We start from the raw sequence: 23,059 nt of genomic DNA, 5'->3' as shown, positions 1-23,059 counted from the left end.
CTTTTCTTCAGCTCACACAATCGCAGAGCGCACTGGGTTGGAACAGATCCCCCAAGCTCATCTAAGTCTGGCTCAAGGAGAGGAGATTGAGACTGGAGATTAGGAGGAAATTCTTTACAGTGAGGTTGGGGAGACACTGGAACAGGTTGTCCAGGGAGGCTGTGGATACCTCCTCTCTGGAGGTGTTCAAGGGCAGATTAGAGTCTTGAGCAAGGGGGGCTGGTGGGAAGTATCCCTGCCCATGGCAGGGGGTTGGAACTGGATGGGCTTTAAGGTCCCTTCCAACCCAACCCACTCTATGGTAGCCTAACCCTCCTGCAATAAGCAAGCACATCCCCACCTCAGGGCTCCAGAGACACAGAATGCCTCCAGGGTCGGGACCTCCTCCACATCCCTGGGCAACTTCTCCCTAGAGTCCCCTTGGAACACTGACAATACCCTGACACTAAAGTCTACAGGAGAGCAAACACTGTGCTCCAGTGAAGCTAAAACTCAAGGCCAAGAGTTAAAATATCACCTTGCCAAGGCTACAATTGCCCTAAATCTCCTTCACTTCTGCTGCTGGGAATAGCACTTGGGAGGCTGAAAAACTGCCCAGTGCAAAAGGCAGCTCCTGGAAGACAGAATTCTCACTTGGGCAAGGCAACTCTGCTGACAGCAGCAGTGCTCAGCAGCTCAGGGCAGGTCTGTTTGCTGCTACCCAAAGTCACTAAGTGTGGCACAAAGACCACACTCTGCAGTGGTTTGGTAGTTGCTGCGTTCTGCGTACACCCTTCAAATAAAAGCCTGTAAGCAAACCTCTAGCAGTGATTAAAGCTCAGATGTTGGGCATGACATACCTGACAGCACCCCATGAAGAGAGGGAAGCTCACCCCACAAAGCATTTGCCTTGCTCAGTGGGTAGGAACCATGCTGGCTGCTTTCTGTTCCGCTGCAATGGAAACACTCAAGCAGGCACTGCCTGGGGCACTCGCAGGGCCAGAGTTTACAAATGCTTTGCCAAGGGCAAAGAGGATGAACAAATGCACACTGCAGGTAAGAAAAAAACCCTCACTAAGGCAGCAGATGGAAAACAAAAGTTTGTACCACTCAAAGAACCAACTCGGGGATTCCAAGCACCTGCAGCTACCGGGACCTCCAGCACCACTGTAATTGGGTGAGGCTACTCCATCAGAAGCTTTAAATGGTTTATAGATGGGGAAGAAACTCACCCTTAGAGAAGGCCCCAGGGAGAGCTTAGAGCAGTCTTTCTGGATTTGAAGAGGGCTACAGGACAGCTGAAGAGGGACTTTTGTGAAAGGCATGCAATGACAAGACAAGAGAGAATAGCTTCAGACTGGAAGAAGCTGGATTTAGAGGAGACACGAGGAAGAAATTCCTCCCCTTGAGGGTGGTGAGGCACAGATTGCCCAGAGACACTGTGGAGGCTGCAAGCCTGGAAGTGTTCAAGGCCAGGTTGGATGTGGCCTTGAGCATCCTGCTCTAGCAGGTGTCCCTGCCCACGGCAGGGGAGTTGGAACTGGATGATCTTTAAGGTCCCTTCCAACCACTCTGATTCTATGAGGTGTATGTTACTGGGTGCAGAGGGTGCCACTGGTTGGTTTTCAGGGTCTCCAGAACCTCAGGTCTTGCCATGTGGATGAACCACCTTAAGCCCTGCCTGTGTTTGTTAGCTGGAGCTGCTGCTGGAAGCCAATCAGCTGCAGCAGAAGTGGGAGATGTAGGTGGGGTAGCAAATCTGCCTTTGCTCCCTGGCACAGGACAAGCAGCAATGGATGGAAGCTGCAGCACAGGAGGTTCCAGCTCAGCACAAGGGGGAACTTCTTGCCTGGAAGGGTCCCAGAGCATTGGCACAGGCTGCCCAGAGAGGTTGTGGAGTCTTCTTCTCTGCAGCCTTTGCAGGCCTGTGTGGATGTGTTCCTGTGTGCCCTGAGCTGGATTGTGTGGTCCTGCTGTGGCAGGGGGTTGGACTGGATGATCTCTTTGGGTCCCTTCCAACCCCTGACAACCTGGGATCCTGTGGTCTTATCAACAAGTGGCTTTTTCCCACCCCTTAAGATCTCTTTGCCAGCCAGAACCGAGAGCAAACACCAAGAAGCACACAGGGCTGCTTAATAAACGATGCTCTTACTCATGAGAGCATTGCTTCATCTGCTGGGACGACGAGAAGCACCCATGAGCTTGGAAGGGCACTTAGAGAAGTGTCCTGAAGCAAGCTGTGCAGGTGCTCCGACACAAACGAGGTCACATCTCTTTAAAAATGAGAGCCTCATCAGTATTTCAGTCCAGTAGGTGACTTTTAAACATTCTTTTCATCCAAACTTGTAGCTGATGCGTTCTCCCCTGGGGCAGCTTCCTTTGAATTCCAATAGAATGCAAGCAGCTAGCACCTGGTAATGGGAGGCAAAGCAGCAGCACCCTGCAGATTCACTCCTGACTCTTCCAGGTAGCATCAAGCCACACACAAACAAATCAGAAGCCTTTCTGACTGCTGCTGTCATCTCAGATTCCAGCTGCTCAGACACAACAATCACAGCACACACACACCAAAAAACTAACAGCTAAGATGTGTTTAGCTCCAAAACCCAGAGTGGAGCTACAATTACTGAGCACAGTCCCCACGAAGATGCCCTCTGATTCCCACATGCTTCCTAACTTGCCAATAACACTTCATCTGCATTACCCCTCCAGAATGAGAGCTCATTTTTATCTCAGCCAATATAATATCTTCACTATTACATTAGAGGCCACATATGGATCCTTCTGGGAAACAGCACTTCGATTGTAATGAAGAAAACCTCTTTTCTTACCTAAAATTAATAATTCAATGGAGTTAATAACTGAATAAAATGGAAGAGGAGGGAGAAAAAAAGATTTATCAAGCAGAGCCAAACGTTGTTGCATGGCTACTACATGCACCCCTCAGGCCATGGCACTGACTTGTATCGTTCCTCAGACGTAAAGAAGCTAAAGCAAAGCAGGAACAGCCTTTAGCTCTTGCCTGCAGTCAGATCAACCTCCTGTGTCTTTCAGCTAGAGCTGGTGAGCATTGTTCAACACCTGGGAAAGGAAAGTTCCTTTACAGCTGCATGGGTGTGTAATTAACGCATTTGACAAGCTGCTGTGTTGCCAAACAGCTGCTTCCATTATCCTGACAACTTCACCATCTGCGGAACCATTGGGCAAACTACAGCAAGTAAATATCAGGATAGCAGGTGCTAATAAATAACAACTGCTGCCAAGACAACACCTCTGCAAGGGAAGTTTGACTTTCTCCCCACTCTGCTCTGCTCTGCCTGGGGAGCAGATAAACTTCAGATCCTCAGAAGCAGTGGGACTGGGAGCAACAGACCCCAGAAGCAGGTAAAGAAGGATCAGAACATAATATTCCAGATGTGGCCTCACCAGGGCAAAGCAGAGGGGCAAGAGAACCTCTCTCAGCCTACTCACCACGACCCTCCTAATCCACCCCAGGATGCCCCTGGCCTTGTTGGCCACGAGGGCACATTGCTGGCTCATGGGCATCCTGTTGTCCACCAGGACCCCCAGACCTGCTCTCCAACACATCAGTCCCCACGGGTCACAGAATCAACCAGGTTGGAAAAGACCTCCAGGATCATTGAGTCCAACCTATCACCTAACCCTTCTAATTAACTGCCCCATGGCACTAAGTGTCTCATGCAGCCTCCTCTTGAACACCTCCAGGGATGAGGACTCCACCACCTCCCCGGGCAGCCCATTCCAATGGGCAATCCCTCTGCAGGAAGAATTCCTTCCTAACGTCCTGCCTAATGCCCATGGGGTTGTTCTTTCCCAGAGGCAAGACTCTGTCCTTGCCCTTTCTGGATTTCATTCCATTTGTCCCCACCCAACTCTCCAGCCTGGTCAGGTCTCACTGAATGACAGCACAGCTTCAGGGGGGTGTCAGCCACAAGTCCCAGTTTGGTGTCAGATAATTTTGAGAAGCTTGGGGAGGTTTTGGCTTGAGCTTTTGGCATTCTGGGCTTTGGGGTTTTTAAGAACAACCACTGCAGGCCTAAGTTTCTTCCATGGTTTTTCTTTTGATCTAGAACAGCAGAATCACAGCAAAGTTGGAGGTTTTAAATACACAGTACTTGCTGTGGCCCTGGGCAGCCTCACCTAGCTGGGGGGATGCCCCCTGACCTAGCTGGAGGGATGCCCCTTCCAATGGACTGGACAAGATGACCTTTGAGGGTCCCTTCCAAGAGGATGCAAGCTGTGAATCTGTAGTGCTTTGATATACTGAGCAATTTAGCTTCTGCTGAGATAGCTCAGCTCTTATTGCTAATCTTATTCATTGTTCAACAAGCCACTGTCATCAGCCTCTCTAGGTTTTAAAAAGAGACTGCCCAGAAACACAGAGCACAGCCTGTGTGCTCATCTTCCTCTCTGGAATTGCACCACAGCCCCAGAACTCCACGCTCCCTCTCCCCTCCCCTGGCAGCCGTGTGGCTATTCATGCCATCAGTAATGCATGAACAATCTAAGAGGGAGGAAAATGCCCTGGTCTCAGCTCATCAAAAATACAAGCAAGCAAGCCACAAAGGGGTCACAAATTAAAAATTAAATGGGGACAGACATAAAGTGTATTGAAACATCACCACAGCTCAGCCCTCCCCCACAGCAACAGCAAACGCCAGGCACACGGAGCAGGGACAGAGAAGGCAGCCAAAAGATGGAGGGAAGGAACTCAAGAAGTGGATTTAGCAATGAGGAATGAAGCAGCAACATGGCACAAATAGCAGCAGGGTCTGTGCTGCTGCTGGTAAATCCAGCAGCTCACACCTCTCACATCTGCTGTGAGACCAGGGGCAGCCCAGCCATAGCTGCTTACTGCAGCCCCTAGAAAGGCTGCTGGCAAAGCTGGGAGCCATCGCTGGGCAGGGAGCAGCTATTCAAGCACGACTTAAAGAGCATTTAACCTGGGAAGCAAATTCAAGAGATAAGAGGACAACCCCCACAGGTCTTCTCCTGGAACATTCAGCTGTGACTACACAGGATCTCAAAACTTTCTGTCTTCTAAAATCAGAATCCATGCCACATTTAGCCTGAATCATAGAATCAACCAGGTTGGAAGAGATCTCCAAGATCACCCAGTCCAACCTAACCCCCAGTCCTATCCAGTCAACCAGACCATGGCACTAAGTTCCCCAGCCAGGCTTGGCTTCTACACCTCCAGCCACAAAGACTCCACCACCACCTCCCTGGGCAGCCCATTCCAATGCCAATCACTCTCTCTGACAACAACTTCCTCCTAACATCCAGCCTAGACCTGCCCTGGCACAGCTTGAGACTGTGTCCCCTCGTTCTATTGCTGGTTGTCTGGGAGAAGAGATCAACCCCCACCTGGCTACAGCCTCCCTTCAGGTAGTTGTAGCCTGGGGCTAAACCACAGCAGTTCTGCCACCCAAACAACTCCTTCCCAGTAAGGAAGGGGAATTAGGAAAAACAAACTGGGCTGGATTGAAAACCACTTAATGAAAACTGATCCCAAAGCATCCAAAGTTACACTGATGCAGCAGTCACACTGCACAGGACAGCAGTCCTCAAGAACAGGAGAAGAAAGAGGAGCAGGGTCAGGAGGGTCTTCAGTACAAGGGTGGTGAGACTCTGGAACAAGTTGCCCAAGGAGGCTGTGGATGTCTCCACCCTGGCAGTGGTAAGCCAGATTTGATGAAGCCTTTGGCAACCAAGCCTAGTTGTGAGGTGTCCCAGCCCACAGCAAGGAGGTTGGAGTAGATGACCTTTGAGGACCCTCCCAACCTGAGCCATCCTGTGACTGTGCTCCTCAGCTTCACAAACCCCCTCTCCATTTTGACAAACATTGAGAAGTGAACAAACCACAAATCAAACCTTCTGTAGGGACACACAACTCAATCACACTGCTGGATTCCCTTACCTTATTTGACCATTTGTAGGCTTGAAGAAGTTGGCTGTAGAGAGGAGTTTTGTCCTGGACAGGATCTAGGCTCAGCAGCCCACTGTTGTGCAGAGGGTGGTTCTCAGATGGTTTACCCACGAGGTTGCTCAGACGTTCCAGCTCCCTGGAAGAGAACAGAAGGGCAATTTTAAGCCATTTTTTCATGTCAGATCAGCAGGTGCAGGCATCCGAGAGCCACAAATTCCTCCTGCAGGGACAGCAATTGTGCAGGAACTCTACTGGAGTGTCTCAGTGAGCTTCAAATACCTCCCCGGTTTGACACAAAGCAATCATTCTCTTTATCCAAACAGGGTAAAGTGCTCTGGGAAAGAGAAGCCAAGAGCAGCTCAGCACTTCTCAAGTAGAAAGCACCAACCAAGAGTCTTTGCAAGACAACCTGGAAAGAGCCAAACTATGGCAGGTCCTCTCCATAAGCACTTCTAGAACCCAGGGCATCTCCTGAGCAATGCACACCCTCAGAAACTGCAAAGTTCTGCCTTTGGCATTGCCTGCAACAGTAGGAGGAGCTTTTCAACCAGCAAGCAGGCAGAAGCCTCACCAAAGAGCCAGGAATTAACATCCTCCTAAAGAACTGGCATCTGGCCTAAGCCTGAAGTGTGTCCTGCAAAGTCTGTGATGCCTCAGCTATGGGTACAAGGTAGAACACAGAAGGTTCCATCTCAGTATGAGGGGACACTTCTTTACTGAGGGTGCTGGAGACCTGGTGCAGGCTGCCCTGAGAGGCTGTGGAGTCTCCTCTGAAGATTTCAAAACCCATCTGGCTGTGTTCCTGCATGACCTGCACTAGGTGAGCCTGCCTGATCTGTGAGGAGAGACAGGGAGTTGGGGCTGACAGTCTGGAGAGGAGAAGGCTCCCAGGTGACCTTACTGTGGGCCTTGCAGTATCTGAAGGGGGCTACAAGAAAGCTGGGGAGGGACTTTTTAGGCTGTCCAGGGAGTGACAGGACTGGGAGGAACGGAACAGAGCTGGAAATGGGGAGATTCAGAGTGGAGGTTAGGAAGTTCTTCAGCATGAGGGTGGTGAGAGCCTGGAACGGGTTGCCTAGGAAGGTGATGGAAGCCTCATCCCTACAGGTGTTTAAGGCCAGGCTGGATGAGGCTGTGGGCAGCCTGATCTAGTGTGAGGTGTCCCTGCCCATGGCAGGGGGTTGGAACTGGCTGATCCTTGTGGTCCCTTCCAGCCCTGCCTGATTCTGTGATCTCTGCAGCAGACATACACATTCCAGGTTCTCAAGGCAAGGAAGTATCTTCTGTCTAGATGACCTCCAGAGGTCTCTTCCAACCCCCATCACTGTTATTTCCATGCCCTGCATGAAATACTCACCTGGAGTATAAGCAGTACCATTTCCCCATGATAAAACCCCCTCAGTGTGAAGTCCTCTGTCATGGCTTCACAGCTCATTTGTCACACTCCATTTAATAATAACAGGAGTTAAGCAAGCTGTAAAGCCTGCATTAATCAGCTGGGGAAGAAAGGCTGAGTACTTAGCACAGAGATAACACACAGGGCTCCAAGTGACATGACTAATCAGGTGCCTTTCCTTTTGACTTCTGACAGTCCAGCCAACTCTGAACTGCAGAACTTCCACTAAATCAAAAGCAGGACTCAGACCCTTCAAAGGGTCACTTGTGGAAACCACTCTGGAGGGAAACCTCAGGACCTGCATTTGCGTTTCATGAAGGTCAGGAACATAAACACCAAGGAGCAGAGATCTGAAAGACTTCTGCATTCCACTAGCATCGAACCACAGAATGGCAGGGGCTGGAAGGGACCTCCAAACGCCCAACTCCACTGCCAAGGCAAGGTCCCCCAGGGCAGGGCACCCAGGAATGCATCCAGGATCACAGATGTCAGGGGTTGGAAGGGACCCAAAGAGATCATCCAGTCTAACCCCCTCTGCCACAGCAGGACCATACAATCTAGCTCAGGGCACACAGGAACACATCCAGACAGGCCTGGAAAGGCTCCAGGGAAGGAGACTCCACAACCTCTTTGGGGGATCCTGTTCCAGTGCTTTGGGACACTTCCAGTCCAGAAGTTCCCCCTTGTGTTGAGCTGGAACCTCCTGTGCTGCAGGTGACACCCAGATGGGGCTTGAAAGTCTGCAGAGAAGGAGACTGCACAACCTCCTGGTCACAGAATGAACCAGATTGGAAAAGACCTTTGAGATCATCGAGTCCAACCTATCACCTAACCCTTCTAATCAACTAACCCATGGCACTAAGTGCCCCATCCAGTCTCCTCTTACACGCCTGCAGGCACAGCGACTCCACCACCTCCCTGGGCAGCCCATTCCAATGCCAATCACTCTTTCTGTGTAGAACTCCTTCCTAATATCCAGCCTGAACTTGCCCTGGAACAGCTTGAGGCTGTGTCCTCTTGTCCTGCCCCTGGGTACCTGGCAGAAGAGACCAGCCCCACCTGGCTACAGCCTCCTTTCAGGTAGTTGTAGAGAGTAATGAGCTCTGCCCTGAGCCTCCTCTCCAGGCCTCCAGCACCTTCACACCAAACAAGTTTCTCCCCATGTTAAGGCAGAACCTTCTGGGTTCCAGCTTGTACCCACTCCTTCTCCTGTCCGTGGGCACCACTGGAAAGAGCCTGGCACACTCTTCCTGACACCCACCCCTCAGGTATTTATCGACACATTGGTTGCTTCTGTGCTCCACAACCTCCCTGGGCAACCTGTGCCAGGCTCTCACCACTCTCACTGCAAACAACTTCTTCCTAACATCCACTTTCAATCTCCCCTCTGCCCCTTAAAACCCATCCCTCCTCCTCCTCTCATTCCCAGACCTTGTCAATAGTCCCTCCCCAGCCCTCCTGCAGCCCCATTCAGATCCCAGAAAGCCACTCCAAGGTCTCCTCCAAGCCTTCTCTTCTCCAGGCTGCACAGCCCCAACTCTCTCAGTCTGTGCTCACAGCAGAGCTGCTGCAGCCCTCTCAGCATCTTGGTGGCCTCCTTTGGGCTGGCTCCAACACTTCCATGTCCTGCTTGTGCTGGGGGCTCCAGAGCTGCCCCCAGGACTGCAGGTGGGGTGTGAGGAGAGCAGAGCCAAGGGGCAGAATCCCCTCCCTTGCCCTGTGCCCACACTGCTCTTGCTGCAGCCCAGCACAGGGTTGTGTCTGGGCTGCACTCACACTGCAGGCTCCTGTGGAGCCTGGACACTTAAATTCCTGCAGGTCAGAGGATGTGCTGGGAAGGGGCAGTTCTGCACCTGACCTACCCTCTGGGAAGGGCATCCCCTTGGGGCAGGGCTGATGTCTCCCAGGAGGACAGGGAACCCAAGGCTGCACGAAGTCCTGCTTTTGTCTTTTAAGGCTGTTTGAAGTTGATGGCAAAAGGTTTGTTTTTTAGGGCTGTTTGGGTTTAAGAATGCCTCTCTCTGAAAGCTTTCCACCGAAGCCTCAGGGGGTTTGCTTTACCGACTGGAACTGAAGGCAGCACCAGCAGCTCCCCGGCAGGATCCACAGGGACAAGCAGCCCTCAACTTGTCTCTGCTCGCATGCAGCACTCCTGCTGCTGCTCACCGACCCTTCCCACCTGCGCTCGCCTCCCAGCCCCGCAAGTGTCGCTAACGAAATGGTTCTTTTGGGACAGCCCGGGGATCTTTCTAACAAAAAGCTCCAAAAGGAGGAGGGAAAAAAATCACTCTGCAACCACAGGCACCCACCCTGCCGACGCCACCCTCCTCTGAACCAAGGCAAGCGCGAACCCCACCGCTGGGTCACAACAGCCTTCAGCCCCTCGGAAAGAGCCCCCCCGAGAGGAAAGCGCAGCAAGAAGCAGCGGCGGAGGGCAGCGGCGGAGGGCAGCGGCGGAGGGCAGCGGCGGAGGGCAGCGGCGGAGGGCAGCGGCGGAGGGCAGCGGCGGAGGGCAGCGGCGGAGGGCAGCGGCGGAGGGCAGCGGCGGAGGGCAGCGGCGGAGGGCAGCGGCTCCGCATCTCCTCGCCCGGAACTGTCCCGGCAGCGGACACGGCACCGCCGAGCCGCTCCGCGGGGACAGGCCCTGGGGACAGCAGCAACTCGCCAAGGGCCCCCCGGGACTTGTCCCCCTCCCCGTGCCCCCCACGCAGGGCCGGGGCAGGGTCCCAGCCGCACACCGGCCCCGGGGCAAAGCGCTTCGGGGCCACCCGCTCACCCCAGGTCGCGGCTGACGGAGTGCAGGCTCTCCTGGAAGGCGGCCACGAAGCCCTTTTCGCGGCCCTCCAGGGTCTCCTTGTTCCGCATGCCATCCTTGAGGCAGTCGAAGACCCGCGTCACGCTGGAGCGCAGCGCCTGGATGGCGGCGATGGCCTGGGCGAAGGCCTCCAGGTTGACGCCGGCGCTCAGCACCCCCTCCGCCATCTTGGCCGGCCGGGCCCGGCCGCTCCCGGCAGCAGGCGGCGGCGGCGCGGGGCAGGCTGGGAAATGGAGTCCGGGCGGGAGGCAGCGCTGCCCCTGCGCGCCCCGGGGCCGGCGCGGAGCGGCCGAGGCGCCGCCGCCAGCGCTGCTTTTGGCCTCCTGTCCTCGCCCCGGGGACACCCCCAGCAGGGGCGGCTGTGCCCTGACAGCGGCGGCCGAGGAGGTGCCGGCCCGAGCCGCCAGCGGTGATTTACGCGTCCCTAGAACACCTCTGCTTCCTCAAACATCTCCGCTCAGTGTCCTTTCCGGAGCCTGTTTGCTGCGCTGTGCGCCGTCCTCTGCTCCAACACGAGGTGTGTCCCCGCTCTGCATGCTCCGAAGGGAGTTCCCCAGGCACAGGGGCAGCAACAAACCCACTGAGAGCCAGAAGTGAGAGCTGCGACCCTGCGGCGCCTGCTGCGCTCGGCTCGGAGCGGGCGAGAGCTCCTCCGCAGGCTGCTCACGGGTGGAAAGGGAGGCTTGAAGGGTAGAGCCCATGGCCCGGCCTGAAACCAGCAGGGGGAGGACACCGAGGGGCTGGAGCAGGTCTGGAGAAGGGCAACAAAGGGTCTGCAGGGCAGGCCTAGGGAGGAGCAGCTGAGGGTGCTCAGCATGGAGGAGGCTGAGGGCAGACCTCACTGTTCTCTGCAGCTACCTGACCTTGACCTCCTCCCCCAGGTAACTGCGGATCTGGGTCGAGGCAGCTGCAGAGGAGGCAGCAGTGCCCAGGTGGGCAGCAGAGCCAATGGCATCCTGGGCTGGCTCAGGAGCAGTGTGGGCAGCAGGACAAGGGAGGTTCTTGTGCCCCTGTGCTCAGCACTGCTCAGGCCACCCCTGGAGTGCTGTGTCCAGTTCTGGGCTCCTGAATTGCAGAGAGATGTTGAGTGCTGGAGGGTGCCCAGAGAAGGGCAGCAAGGCTGGGGAGGGGCCTGGAGCAGAGCCCTGTGAGGAGAGGCTGAGGGAGCTGGGGGTGTGCAGCCTGCAGCAGAGGAGGCTCAGGGCAGAGCTCATTGCTGCCTGCAGCTGCCTGCAAGGAGGCTGTAGCCAGGTGGGGTTGGGCTCTGCTGCCAGGCAGCCAGCAACAGAACAAGGGGACACAGCCTCAAGTTGCACAAAGGGAGGTCTAGGCTGGATGCTAGGAGGAAGTTGTTGTCAGAGAGAGTGATTGGCATTGGAATGGGCTGCCCAGGGAGGTGGTGGAGTCTTTGTGGCTGGAGGTGTTGCAGCCAAGCCTGGCTGGGGCACTTAGTGCCATGGTCTGGTTGCTTGGCCAGGGCTGGGTGCTAGGTTGGGCTGGCTGAGCTTGGAGCTCTCTTCCAACCTGCTTGATTCTGTGATTCTACACAAGCATTACACAAATGCTTACTGTTCCTAACCTAAATCTTCCTGCACCAGGGCTACCCAGGGATGCACTCCACAGATACATCATTTATCACATTTAGCTGACTCCCTTCCTAGGTTCCCACTTGGTTCCCAATCCCCCACCCAGTTTGCAAAGCACTCAAAGCTGGAGAGTGGCACCACAGCACCGAGGTTTGGTTCTGCAGGAGCTGCTTGTCCCCCCAGAGTCACTGCCAGCTCTCTCCACCCTAAGAGTGCAGCTAAAACAATCAGAGCTGAAATAAACGAAGCACTCTCAGGCCAGGAACCCTTCACACAGCCCAAATTGCCACACTGGGCAAGGGGATTTGTTTTCTCAGCTTCCAAAGCAAATAACAACCTCTTTCATGCAGGTATCAGTTAAATGCTGTAGGCACAGTGCACACAGCCACATGCTTTAGTCAGGGGTGGGTTTTTCAGCCTCTAAAATGGAGATGACTACACCAAGGCACAGCAGATGTGTCAGTGGCCAAGCGAAGCGAGGCTTTACCCTCCACTCAGTGACACTTCTCTGTCTGTCATGAGACAAAAAAAATTGCATCTGATCAATTAAATGTTCTCAGGCATGCAAAGTGTTGGTAATGAAGCACTGTTGCTTAGCATGAAAAACGAGAGAAGGAAAAGGCTGGGAGTGAGAAAAGGCAAAGGCAAAGCCTGTGGTTCTGCTTCTCTGGAGCTCAGAGATGCTGTGGCTGAGCACAGAGGTGAAGTGAACCTGGAAGCAGTGCAGGCTGAAGCAATGCAGCTCAGCCTGCACAAACAGTGAAGTACATAGTGGTGTGCCTCAGAATCAGAGAGTCAGCCGTGGGCTGAGAACACTTACAGGGCTAAATAGGAACAAGAAAGGGGGGGGTTAGAATCATGGAATGAGTCAGGGTTGGAAGGGACCACAAGGATCAGCCAGTTCCAACCCCCCTGCCATGGGCAGGGATACCCTACCCTAGATCAGGCTGTCCAGAGCCTCATCCAGCCTGGCCTTAAACACCTCCAGAGATGAGGCTTCCACCACCTCCCTGGGCAACCCATGCCAGGCACTTAGCACCCAGGGCTGGGTGCTAGGTTGGACTGGATGAGCTTGGAGGTCTTTTCCAACCTGCTTGATTCTAAGATTCTATTGCTGCATGCAATTATCCTTTTCACCTCTCACTGCTCAGCTCAGACTCTGGATGCACTTTGCAGATGCCTATAACTTAATCTCTTATAATCACAGAGTGCTCTGGGTTGGAAGGGATCTCCAAAGCTCCTCCAGCCCAGCTTCTCAGTGCTAAGCAAGAGCATCCTCAACTAGATTAGGTTGCCCAGACCCCATTGAGCCTCATTTTCTGTGTTAACCCTTGGGAATGGAGAATTCTTTTCCATTTCTCCCCTGCTGATGCAAGGTTATCTTTAAGCATGTCTTTTGGGTTGTTACTATCTGCTTTATTGTAACTATCTCCTAGATCCCTGCCACTGTCTAAGAGTTTCTGGTTTTTACATCCTGCCCCAAAGGACAAAAGGCCTGGGCAGTTGGTTTGCTGTTTTTAAACTGTGAGGACAAACCAGTGGCTGGAAATCAAACTCAGAAACGCGTGAGGAACCGTTTGGAACTTGCCCCCGAAGAACAAAGAGCACAGCACAGCTTTGGCTTAGGAACTCAAAGGAGGGCATTCACACTTTTTGCTCCAGGGATCTGCTTTGCCTTGCATAAATGAGAAGCCAATTCTCCTGAGCAGACAAGGAGCAATTCAGAGCTCTAAGAATTCTGCTGAGAGATAAGGAAGACTCTGCTTCCACACTTAGAGATAGCGGCTAAAAGAGAGGGCAGGAGCTCCTGTTCCTCCTCTCGCTTCTTCTTGTTACTCTTCTAAATCCTTTTTGTTGACTCTTTTCACCAGTTATTCTGTGTCCAGTTCTGGTGTCCCCAGCATAATAAGGACACAAAACTGTTGGAGTGAGTCCAGAGGAGGCCACAAAGATGATCCAAGGCCTGGAGCAGCTCTGTTGTGAGGACAGGCTGAGGGATCTGGGGGTCTGCAGCCTGCAGAGGAGAAGGCTCCAGAGGGACCTTAGAGCTGCCTGGCAGGATTTGAAGTGGGCTACAGGAAAGCTGTGGAGGGACTTGTTACAAAGGCCTGGCGTGACAGGATGGGGAATAATGGCTTCAAACTGGAAAATGATGGATTCAGATGAGACATCAGGAAGAAATTCCTGCCCATCAGGGTGGTGAGGCACTGGAACAGGTTGTCCAGGCAAGCTGTGGATGCTCCCTTCCTGGAAGTGTTGGAAGCCAGGTTGGATGGGGCCTTGAGCAACCTGGTCTAGTAGGAGGTGTCCCTGCCCATGGCAGAGGGTTGGAGGTTCCTTTAAGGTCCCTTCCAATCCAACCCATCTATGCCTCTGTGACTCCATGACCCAGTGATCTCCTCCCAAGCACAGCTCACACTCGCAGCTCAGGGCTTACGTCCGCACAGCGTCGCACAGAGGGATGAGAGCAGCACAGCTGCAGCCCTGGCAGCAGCCTGCTCTGCTAGCTCAGAGCTCTGACCAGACTAATAAGCTCTGCCTCTTGGTGTTGGTAATGAGCTCTGGCAGTCCACAGTGCTAACACGGTGCTGCTACACCCTCCTGCTTATCTGCACAGCCTGCTGCACTCTGCCGTGCAGATCGGCTGAGAGGGAGCAGAGAAGACTGAGGTGAGCTGCCAGGTTTGGATCTGCTTTGTGGCTAAAGAGAGAATTTCATTTTGGGTGCTGTCAGCCTCCTAACACACATCGGCTCTGAACTCACTTGGAGAGAAGGAGGGGAGAGGGAAAAAGAGGGTGAGGATGCAGCCTGGCATCACCTGCAGCCTGAGCAGAGCAGCACAGCAGCTGAACTGGGCAGCCTGTAATGAAGGGGTGCAGCCTGGCATCACCTGCAGCCTGAGCAGAGCAGCACAGCACAGCAGCTGAACTGGGCAGCCTGTAATGAAGGGGTGCAGCCTGGCATCACCTGCAGCCTGAGCAGAGCAGCACAGCAGCTGAACTGGGCAGCCTGTAATGAAGGGGTGCAGCCTGGCATCACCTGCAGCCTGAGCAGAGCAGCACAGCAGCTGAACTGGGCAGCCTGTAATGAAGGGGTGCAGCCTGGCATCACCTGCAGCCTGAGCAGAGCAGCACAGCACAGCAGCTGAACTGGGCAGCCTGTAATGAAGGGGTGCAGCCTGGCATCACCTGCAGCCTGAGCAGAGCAGCACAGCACAGCAGCTGAACTGGGCAGCCTGTAATGAAGGGGAACCTTTCACAGCAGAGAGCGGCATGGCAATGATCCTCAGACTGCAGCTACTGAGAACCTGTAGGGCTGTAATTAGTCAGCAAACATCAAAGGGGAGAGGGTGATCTCAGACTCCTTGCAGAGGTACTGTAAACAGTTTGTTAGGGAGGGAAGAGACAATTAGAAATGCATCCTCATTTAGGAGCAGTGATTTGTGCTGTCAGCAGAGACAGCTGTTGGGTTGCACCCCACATGCAGCTAACCTCTCCCAAATGCTCCGGACACACAGCTGGCATCATGAGGAGCAATCTTTGTCTTCCTCTGAGGGAGATAAATGCTGATCTTTATTCTGTGGCAAGCTGGTCTGATATCCATCACCAGGGCCTCTTCATTTCTCCACGCTTCACGGCAACACTCTTGACAGCACTGCAGATAAATGGAATAAGCTGATTGTTCTCCTGTTGTTCTTCAACCAGTTGTGATGCTCGATAGTGCCACTGGTAAAAGATATCCTTGTTTGGTTTACATTCCTCTTAATTTCTGTCAGGGTTTCAGCCTTGGGTTAGCCACAGAGTTTACTACAGGCATGGCTGAGGCAGAAGAGAAGCTGGAGGGGTATTGAGTCATGTTTGAGGCTTCTGCCAAGAGAAGAGGATGTGCCCTGCCTCCTTTTAGACACAGTGGCATTTTCAGACGTGGAGCAGCCTTGATCTTCAGTGCTATTTCTTCCCTGTTGTTCCCTGAATCAGAATCCACCACTACACCCAACAGCAGTCAGTGAAAATCTCCTCTGAACTCTCCTGCCAGCAGAAACAGTGAAATAATGAACTGTGGTGACAATGATGTCCTTATCAGCAGATTTCCTGGGGGATGAACAGAGCTGCCTCAGTATTGCTTCAGGCTCTGGGCTGACCTGCCTCACATCCAAAGGCATCTTCTCTCCTGACAAAAACAGACCTGAAGAGCTCCCAGACCCCTTCAGGGGTCACTGTAACTGCAGGAGCTACAATTTTCAGGTGGTTATCCAATTCCTTACCCAGAGTGTTCTCACAGAACCAGAGAGTGGCTCAGCTTGGAAGAGACCTCAGAGCTCATCTCCTCCAACCTCCTCACCATGCCCAGGGACACCTCTCAGCTAGACTCAGCTGCTCACAGCCTCATCCAGCCTGACACCTCCAGGCAGGAGGCAGCCACAGCCTCCCTGGGCAGTCTGTGCCAGGCTCTCACCACCCTCACACTGAACAACTTCTTCCTCAGCTCCACTCTCAGCCTGCTCTGCCTCAGCTCCAAACCGTTCCCCCTTGGCCTGTCTCTAGACACTCTCATGAGAAGTCCTCTGCAGCCTTCCTGCAGGACCCCTTCAGGCACTGACAGGCAGCTCTGAGGTCCCCTGGAGCCTTCTCCTCTCCATGCTTTGTTTCCATTACATATTCTTTTCTCTTTTTTTCTGCAGCTTTTGTTTCAGTTTACAGTTCTGAAGCTTCCACATCACACAGAGCAAACCCAGCACACAGCAGACTGCAGACCCACCAAGGACTGGGTGGATCATGACTCTTCCACTGCTGAGACCAGCCCCCTTGGTATCAGTTTTAAAGCTAATTCAAAGAGGTCTGCTGGTTCTGCTGTGCTGCTCCTGGAGCTTCAGTCCCTGGTGTGTGTGGTGTGTGTGTGTGGATGTCAGCACCTTACCCCAGCACTCAATTCACATGGGAACTGGAAAGCAAAAGGCAGAAAGGAGAAGCAAACCCTGCCCAGCACAACTCCTGGTGATGCTTTGTGCGTGCGGAATCCTGCCCCAAAATATGTCAGATTTGACTTGCAAAAAGCAAAGGCTGCTGTTTTATCCTCTCCCTGCCTCTCTCTCTCTCCGCCTGTGTGCAATCTGCAGGGAAGCACACTCCTTCCTTGCTTTAAACATTCACTCCAGCCAGTGTGGAGCCTGATGGAGGAGCGAACGGCAGGAAACCATCAGTATTTAAAGGCTACAGAACCGCTTAAAATTAGAGCTGTGAAGGCATCAAAAAAGGGGGGAAAAAACCCAACCCAACAAACCACCAAGCAGAAATCACAGATGGTTTGCAGAGAAATTCACTTTGCTTTTAGTCCACTGCAAAATAAAACTAAACTTCAATCAAAAAAGCCTCTGCCTTGGCCTTGCTTTTCAGTCCCTCTGTTGATGCCTCCTCAAAATGAACTTTGGGCTCTGGGTTGTGTTCTCTTGCCCTACAGGCTCAGGTCCCAGTTGCCCAGGCCAACCTGATGGCATTCAACAAGGCCAAGTGGAAGGGCCTGCACCACCTGGGTCAGCTCAATCCCAAGCACAACTCCAGGCTGGGTGGGGAATGGCTGAGAGCAGCTCTGAAGAATAGTACCTGGGGGTCTGGGGTGAGGAAAAGCTCAACAGGAGCCTGCAGTGGGAGTGCAGCCCAGACACAACCCTGTGCTGGGTGCAGCAAGAGCAGTGTGGGCACAGGGCAAGGGAGGGAATTCTGCCCCTTGGCTCTGCTCTCCTCAGACCTCACCTGCAGTCCTGGGGGCAGTTCTGGAGCCACCAACACAAGCAGGACATGGAAGTGTTGGAGCCAGTTTGGAGGAGGCCACCAAGATGCTGAGAGGGCTGCAGCAGCTCTGCTGTGAGCACAGGCTGAGAGAGTTGGGGCTGTGCAGGCTGGAGAGGAGAAGGCTTGGAGGAGACCTTGGAGTGGCCTTGCAGGATCTGAATGGGGCTGCAGGAGGGCTGGGGAGGGACTATTGACAAGGTCTGGGAATGAGAGGAGGAGGAGGAGGAATGGGTTTGAAGTGGCAGAGGGGAGATTGAAACTGGATGTTAGGAAAGAGTTGTTTGCAGTGAGGGTGGTGAGACACTGGCACAGGTTGCCCAGGGAGGTTGTGGAGCACAGAAGCACAGAATGGGATCAAAGATCAGGTTGGGTGCTTCTGTGCTCCACAACCTCCCTGGAGGTGTTCAGGACCAGGCTGGATGAGTCCTTGAGCAACCTGTTCTAGTGGGAGATGTCCCTGCCCATGACAGAGTTCTGGAACTGACTGATCCTTGAGGTCCCTTCCAACCTAAACCCTTCTCTGGTTCCAGTCCCTTGCCAACATCTGCACAGACAGATGCAGTTTTTAACCCCCGAGGTTAAAGTATATGTAGGTTTCTTTGCTCCTTGACAGTCTGCTACCTTCCCTGAGCAGGTTAAATAAGACATTAGGAGGGAGAAAATAATAGCAAGAAGGGACAAGTAGCTCTGCAATATGCAAGTGGCTGAGACAGGCTGACCCAGTTGCTTCTTCTTGGCTGTATTGATGATTCTGCAGTAGCAGAGTCAGGTAAAGTCATTGTTTTCCCAACCCAGAGCCTGCAGGAGTTGTGGGATGTTTGCATCTCCTTTGAGTGAACTCATTAAAGCCCCTTCCCCTTTGCCTTTGAATGCCTGGGCTGTGTTTGCAAACGTTCTCTCTTGCCCCAAGGGATTTCTCTCAGGCACTGGTTTGCTCTGGGGAAAATTCCACTTCCACGACCAGGAAAGGCCAGGATTTGGCACAGCCACTCTGGTCTCAGTGCCTAGCAGCAGTCAGCAGAATTTGTTGCATATATAATGCCTGAATCCTGCTCCTCACCCTCTTGTCACTGAGGTAGGGTTTTGCAGCAGGCAAGGGGAAGCCTGGAGGCTGAGCACATCCACCAGCCATTGCTCTTCCTTGGGCAGCAGCATGAAGGTTTTAGGTGGCAGAGCATCTGCCGTGCTGACAGTAAACATGATGGAGTTCGTGGAACAACAGCTGATGCTTCCTCTTGCCAGCAGCAAACTCTAACCTGCAGCTTGGGAAAGCAGAGGCTGCTTTCCCCCAGGCTCTTCACAGAACACCTGACCCAGGACCAGTTGCAAGAGTTCTGAAGGTCCTGATTAGCAAACATCACTTGAGTCAAGTGTAGTGTCAGGACCATAAAGGCTGACATCAACCAGATTCAGGCTTGGGTTTGGCAGTCTTCAGCTTTACTCCTCCTAACCACAAGTGCAGCATGCTAAGCAGCCAGTCACCCTGCCCAGCTCCTGAGCTTAGCTTCCCCTCAGCCACTTGCCAAGAGTCATTTGCTCCAGCACTTCTCACAAAAGCCAAACTACTTCTCATAACTCTCCATCCTAATTAAGCTGCTTGCTGGCTTTTATAATCACCTCTCCATAAACCAATCAATCTCAGCAGGATTTTTAACAGATGAGGCTGGGCTGATCTCCCCTTAAAGCAACAGCCAGCCTGAATCAGCAAGGGCTTCTTCGTGCCTCTCCCCTTGTCCTGCATGCCTTCTGTCACTGCTCTCACAGGGTCACAGAACTCCCAGGGTTGGAAGGGACCTCAAGGATCATCCAGTTCCAACCCCCTGCCATGGGCAAAGACACCTTCCACTAGATCAGGTTGCTCAGAGCCAGATCCAGCCTGGTCCTGGACACCTCTGGGGAGGGAACATCCATAGCCCCTCTGGCTGACCTGTGCCAGTGTCTCACCACCCTCACTCTAAAGAATTTCTTCCTCCTCTCCAGTCTCAGTCTCCCCTTTGCCAGCTCAAAGCCATTGCTGCTCATCCTGACACTCCAAGCCCTTATAAAAAGGCTCTTCCCAGCTCTCCTGTAGCATCTTCAGGTGCTGGAAGGCTGCTCTAAGATCTCCCTGGAGCCTTCTCTTCTCCAGGCTGAACAGCCCTGACTCTGTCAGCCTGTCCCCAGGGTGCTCCAGCTCTCTGCTCATCTTCATGGCCCAGAAACTTCTGCTCCTGGAGACATTGCTATGGGAAATGTCCCACAAGAGCAAAGGGAAAAAGAGAAGTTAATCAATTTGGTGTTGTCAGAAGCATTCCAGGGTGTTGGCTGCTGTCTCATCATATGGGATAAAAGGGACATCAATACTTGGAGCTGGTGGGTGGGGTGGAAATAAATTGCCTTCAAATAGAAGACTACCTGCCAGGGGAGGGTTAGGTAGGAGCTTAGGAAACATTTCTTTGCTGCAAGAGTGGTCAGGGGTTGGCAGAGGCTGCCCAGGGAGGTGGTGGAGTCCCCAGCCCTGCAGGTGTGCAAGGAGCCTGTGGCCGTGGCTCCTGGGGCCACGGTTTGGTGGCCATGGTGGTGTTAGGCTGACAGTTGGACATGCAGACCTCAGAGGTCTCTTCCAACCCAGCCTGCTCTGTGATTCCTTTTGCCAGGGCAGAGCCAGAGTGTATGCCCACACAGTGGGACCACAGCACTTCCAGCATGCCCAGTCAGCTCCTGCCCCTTTGGCTGTTGTCCCCCCAAGCCCAGCAGATTCAAAAGCAACATGAAGCAGAGGGGGTTGCAGTCCCTGGGCTGCTGCCATGCTGGTGTGCCAGCTACCAGCACCCATGGGCTGGGGGGGGAAGCAGAGCCCGGGGTGGTGTGGTCAGCAGAAGCAGAGCAGGTTGGATTTTTTCCAGGAGCTATTATCTGACCCAGGCTTTGCTTCATGCTTGGGCCAATCTGGTAAACTGCATCCACTTAGCTCAGGGAAAGGTCAGAGATATTTTAAAGTGAAGAAAGGCCATCTCTGGCAGCTGTATCCAATTCACAGAGATATATTAGCCCCAAAGGAGCAGGAGAGAAAAAAATTATGTGTGTGTATATATATATATATATATAATCCTTATTTGTACTTTTCCTGCATATTTCACTTACAGTTCCCCTGCTGCCTTCACGCTGTGGAATTGAGCTCTGTTTGCAAGCAGAACCCAGGCAGACTTCCCTATGAAAAGAGACAGAGCCTGTCCAAACAGACAATTGCTTCCTGGAGTTTGCAGGTCTAATTCCACACTTCAGTATTTAAGGGCTCTGGGCAAAAAGAAAAGAGAGGAGAAGTGACATCCATCTTCCCTCTGAAACAGACCCAAACCCAACGACCCCCAACCCAGATTTTCCTTTCTGTCCAGAGATTATTTAGTGCTCTGTTATTGACACTGCTCCTACTGAAAGATTTCAAGATCCAAAGGCAGTGCATTCAAGCAGCCCTCGTTTGTCAGCGTCACTTACTGACAGTCCAGCCTGGAGTCAATTGCCGCAGATTTATCTTTGCTGCTCTTGATCATGCGTGGGGCTGAGCTGCTTGGCTCTGGCTCTGGTGGGGCTGAGCCGCTTGGCTCTGGCTCTGGCGGGGCTGAGCCGCTTGGCTCCGGCTCTGGTGGGGCTGAGCCGCTTGGCTCCGGCTCTGGCGGGGCTGAGCTGCTTGGCTCTGGCTCTGGTGGGGCTGAGCTGCTTGGCTCCGGCTCTGGTGGGGCTCAGCTGCTTGGCTCCGGCTCTGGTGGGGCTCAGCTGCTTGGCTCCGGCTCTGGTGGGGCTCAGCTGCTTGGCTCCGGCTCTGGCTCTGGTGGGGCTGAGCTGCTTGGCTCTGGCTCTGGTGGGGCTGAGCTGCTTGGCTCCGGCTCTGGTGGGGCTGAGCTGCTTGGCTCCGGCTCTGGTGGGGCTCAGCTGCTTGGCTCCGGCTCTGGCTCTGGTGGGGCTGAGCTGCTTGGCTCTGGCTCTGGTGGGGCTGAGCTGCTTGGCTCCGGCTCTGGTGGGGCTGAGCTGCTTGGCTCTGGCTCTGGTGGGGCTCAGCTGCTTGGCTCTGGCTCTGGTGGGGCTGAGCTGCTTGGCTCTGGCTCTGGTGGGGCTCAGCTGCTTGGCTCTGGCGGGGCTGAGCTGCTTGGCTCCGGCTCTGGCGGGGCTGAGCTGCTTGGCTCCGGCTCTGGCGGGGCTGAGCTGCTTGGCTCTGGCTCTGGCGGGGCTGAGCTGCTTGGCTCTGGCTCTGGTGGGGCTGAGCTGCTTGGCTCTGGCTCTGGCGGGGCTGAGCTGCTTGGCTCTGGCTCTGGCTCTGGCGGGGCTGAGCTGCTTGGCTCTGGCTCTGGCGGGGCTGAGCTGCTTGGCTCTGGCTCTGGCTCTGGTGGGGCTGAGCTGCTTGGCTCTGGCTCTGGCGGGGCTGAGCTACTTGGCTCAGTGGCAGGACAAGGGGTAAGGGACACAAACTGGAACATCAAAAGTTCCTTCTGAACACGAGGAGGAACTTCTGGAATTGAAGGGTTCTGGAGCCCTGGAGCAGGCTGCCCAGGTTGGTGCTGGAGTCGCTATCTCTGGAGAGACTCCAAACTCACCTGGATGTGTTCCTGTGTGACCTTCTCTAGGTGACCCTGCCTTAGGCCTTAGCAGGGGGATTGGACTCCACCTCCAGAGGTTCCCTTCCAACCCTTTCCATTCTGTGATCCAGTACCAATTATTTCAGGTAAGACCCAGGATTCATTCTGGTGACCTTCTGAGTTCAGAGTGAAGCTGCAGGACAGAAAAAGAAAACCCAAACAGCACAGACCCCAAAACATTTAGATGCAAGGTGGATCCCAGACTCTTGTCTCCAACACATCTGCTGTTTTAAACAGAGCCAGACCTGTGTAAATGCTGCTCCTCACTTCAGCCCAATCCATGGGCAAGTGCCTGTTAGAGAGGCTGCGAGGCTGATGGCTGAATAATGCTTGTGGGAATGCTTCTGAGACCAAGAAAGCTTTCTCCAGAAGCTGTCATGCACCTCCCTGATGGATCACAGCTCACAAACCAGAAATGTACTTAGTGTGGGGAGCAGTCAGGACCAGATCCCCAGCTTCCCACAGCAGCTGCTGTGTTATGGAGCTGAAAGATGTGTTTGTGCTGGTTTCTCTCACCAGCCACTAGCTGAGATGTGGCCCAGGCACAGTGGAAGTCTCTATAAACCAGGGGAGATTTTTACACAGGAGCTGGGAAAGAGACATGCAAAAGACTTCAGCAGAAGAACAGCCACAGGGCACCTCGCTGCTGTCTGCAGCTTCCTCACCCAGGGAATCACAGGATGGTTTGAAAGGACCTTAAAGCTCATCCAGTTCCAAACCCTCTGCCATGGGCAGGGACACCTCCCACCAGCCCAGGTTGCTTAAAGCCTCATCCAACCTGGCCTTGAACACCTTCCAGGCAGGAGGACATCCAGAACCTCCCTGGGCAACCTTAGGTTGCCCAGGGAGGTTCTGGATGTCCTCCTGCCTGGAAGGTGTTCAACACTAGGTTGGACAGGAAAACCTTCATCATCCAACCTGGCCTTGAACACCT

General features: G+C 53.7%; 1 protein-coding gene and 1 long non-coding RNA gene across 2 annotated transcripts in view; both read right to left on the bottom strand.

The window, feature by feature from the left end:
* Window positions 1-10,360, bottom strand: part of MED27 (mediator complex subunit 27) — a 107,671-nt gene extending 97,311 nt beyond the window's left edge. Inside the window, exons 1-2 of the mRNA XM_064171036.1 lie at window positions 10,102-10,360; window positions 5,921-6,065 (exon numbers count right to left, since the gene is read on the bottom strand). Coding sequence (XP_064027106.1) covers window positions 5,921-6,065; window positions 10,102-10,307 — 351 coding nt within the window. The 5' untranslated portion in view covers window positions 10,308-10,360. The remainder of the gene's footprint in view (window positions 1-5,920; window positions 6,066-10,101) is intronic.
* Window positions 10,361-15,289: 4,929 nt separating this feature from the next.
* Window positions 15,290-20,789, bottom strand: LOC135190077 (uncharacterized). Its single transcript, XR_010308421.1, has 2 exons — window positions 20,639-20,789; window positions 15,290-15,380 (listed from the first exon to the last, which is right to left on the bottom strand). It is a non-coding gene; the product is annotated as an uncharacterized LOC135190077 (long non-coding RNA).
* Between the last annotated feature and the right edge of the window lie 2,270 nt (window positions 20,790-23,059).

The sequence above is a fragment of the Pogoniulus pusillus genome, chromosome 35 (genome assembly GCF_015220805.1).
Source record: "Pogoniulus pusillus isolate bPogPus1 chromosome 35, bPogPus1.pri, whole genome shotgun sequence".
In the NCBI taxonomy this organism is placed as follows: Eukaryota; Metazoa; Chordata; class Aves; order Piciformes; family Lybiidae; genus Pogoniulus; species Pogoniulus pusillus.
The sequence above is the reverse complement of the archived record's forward strand: the minus strand, read 5'-3'. Positions and strand labels throughout refer to the sequence as shown.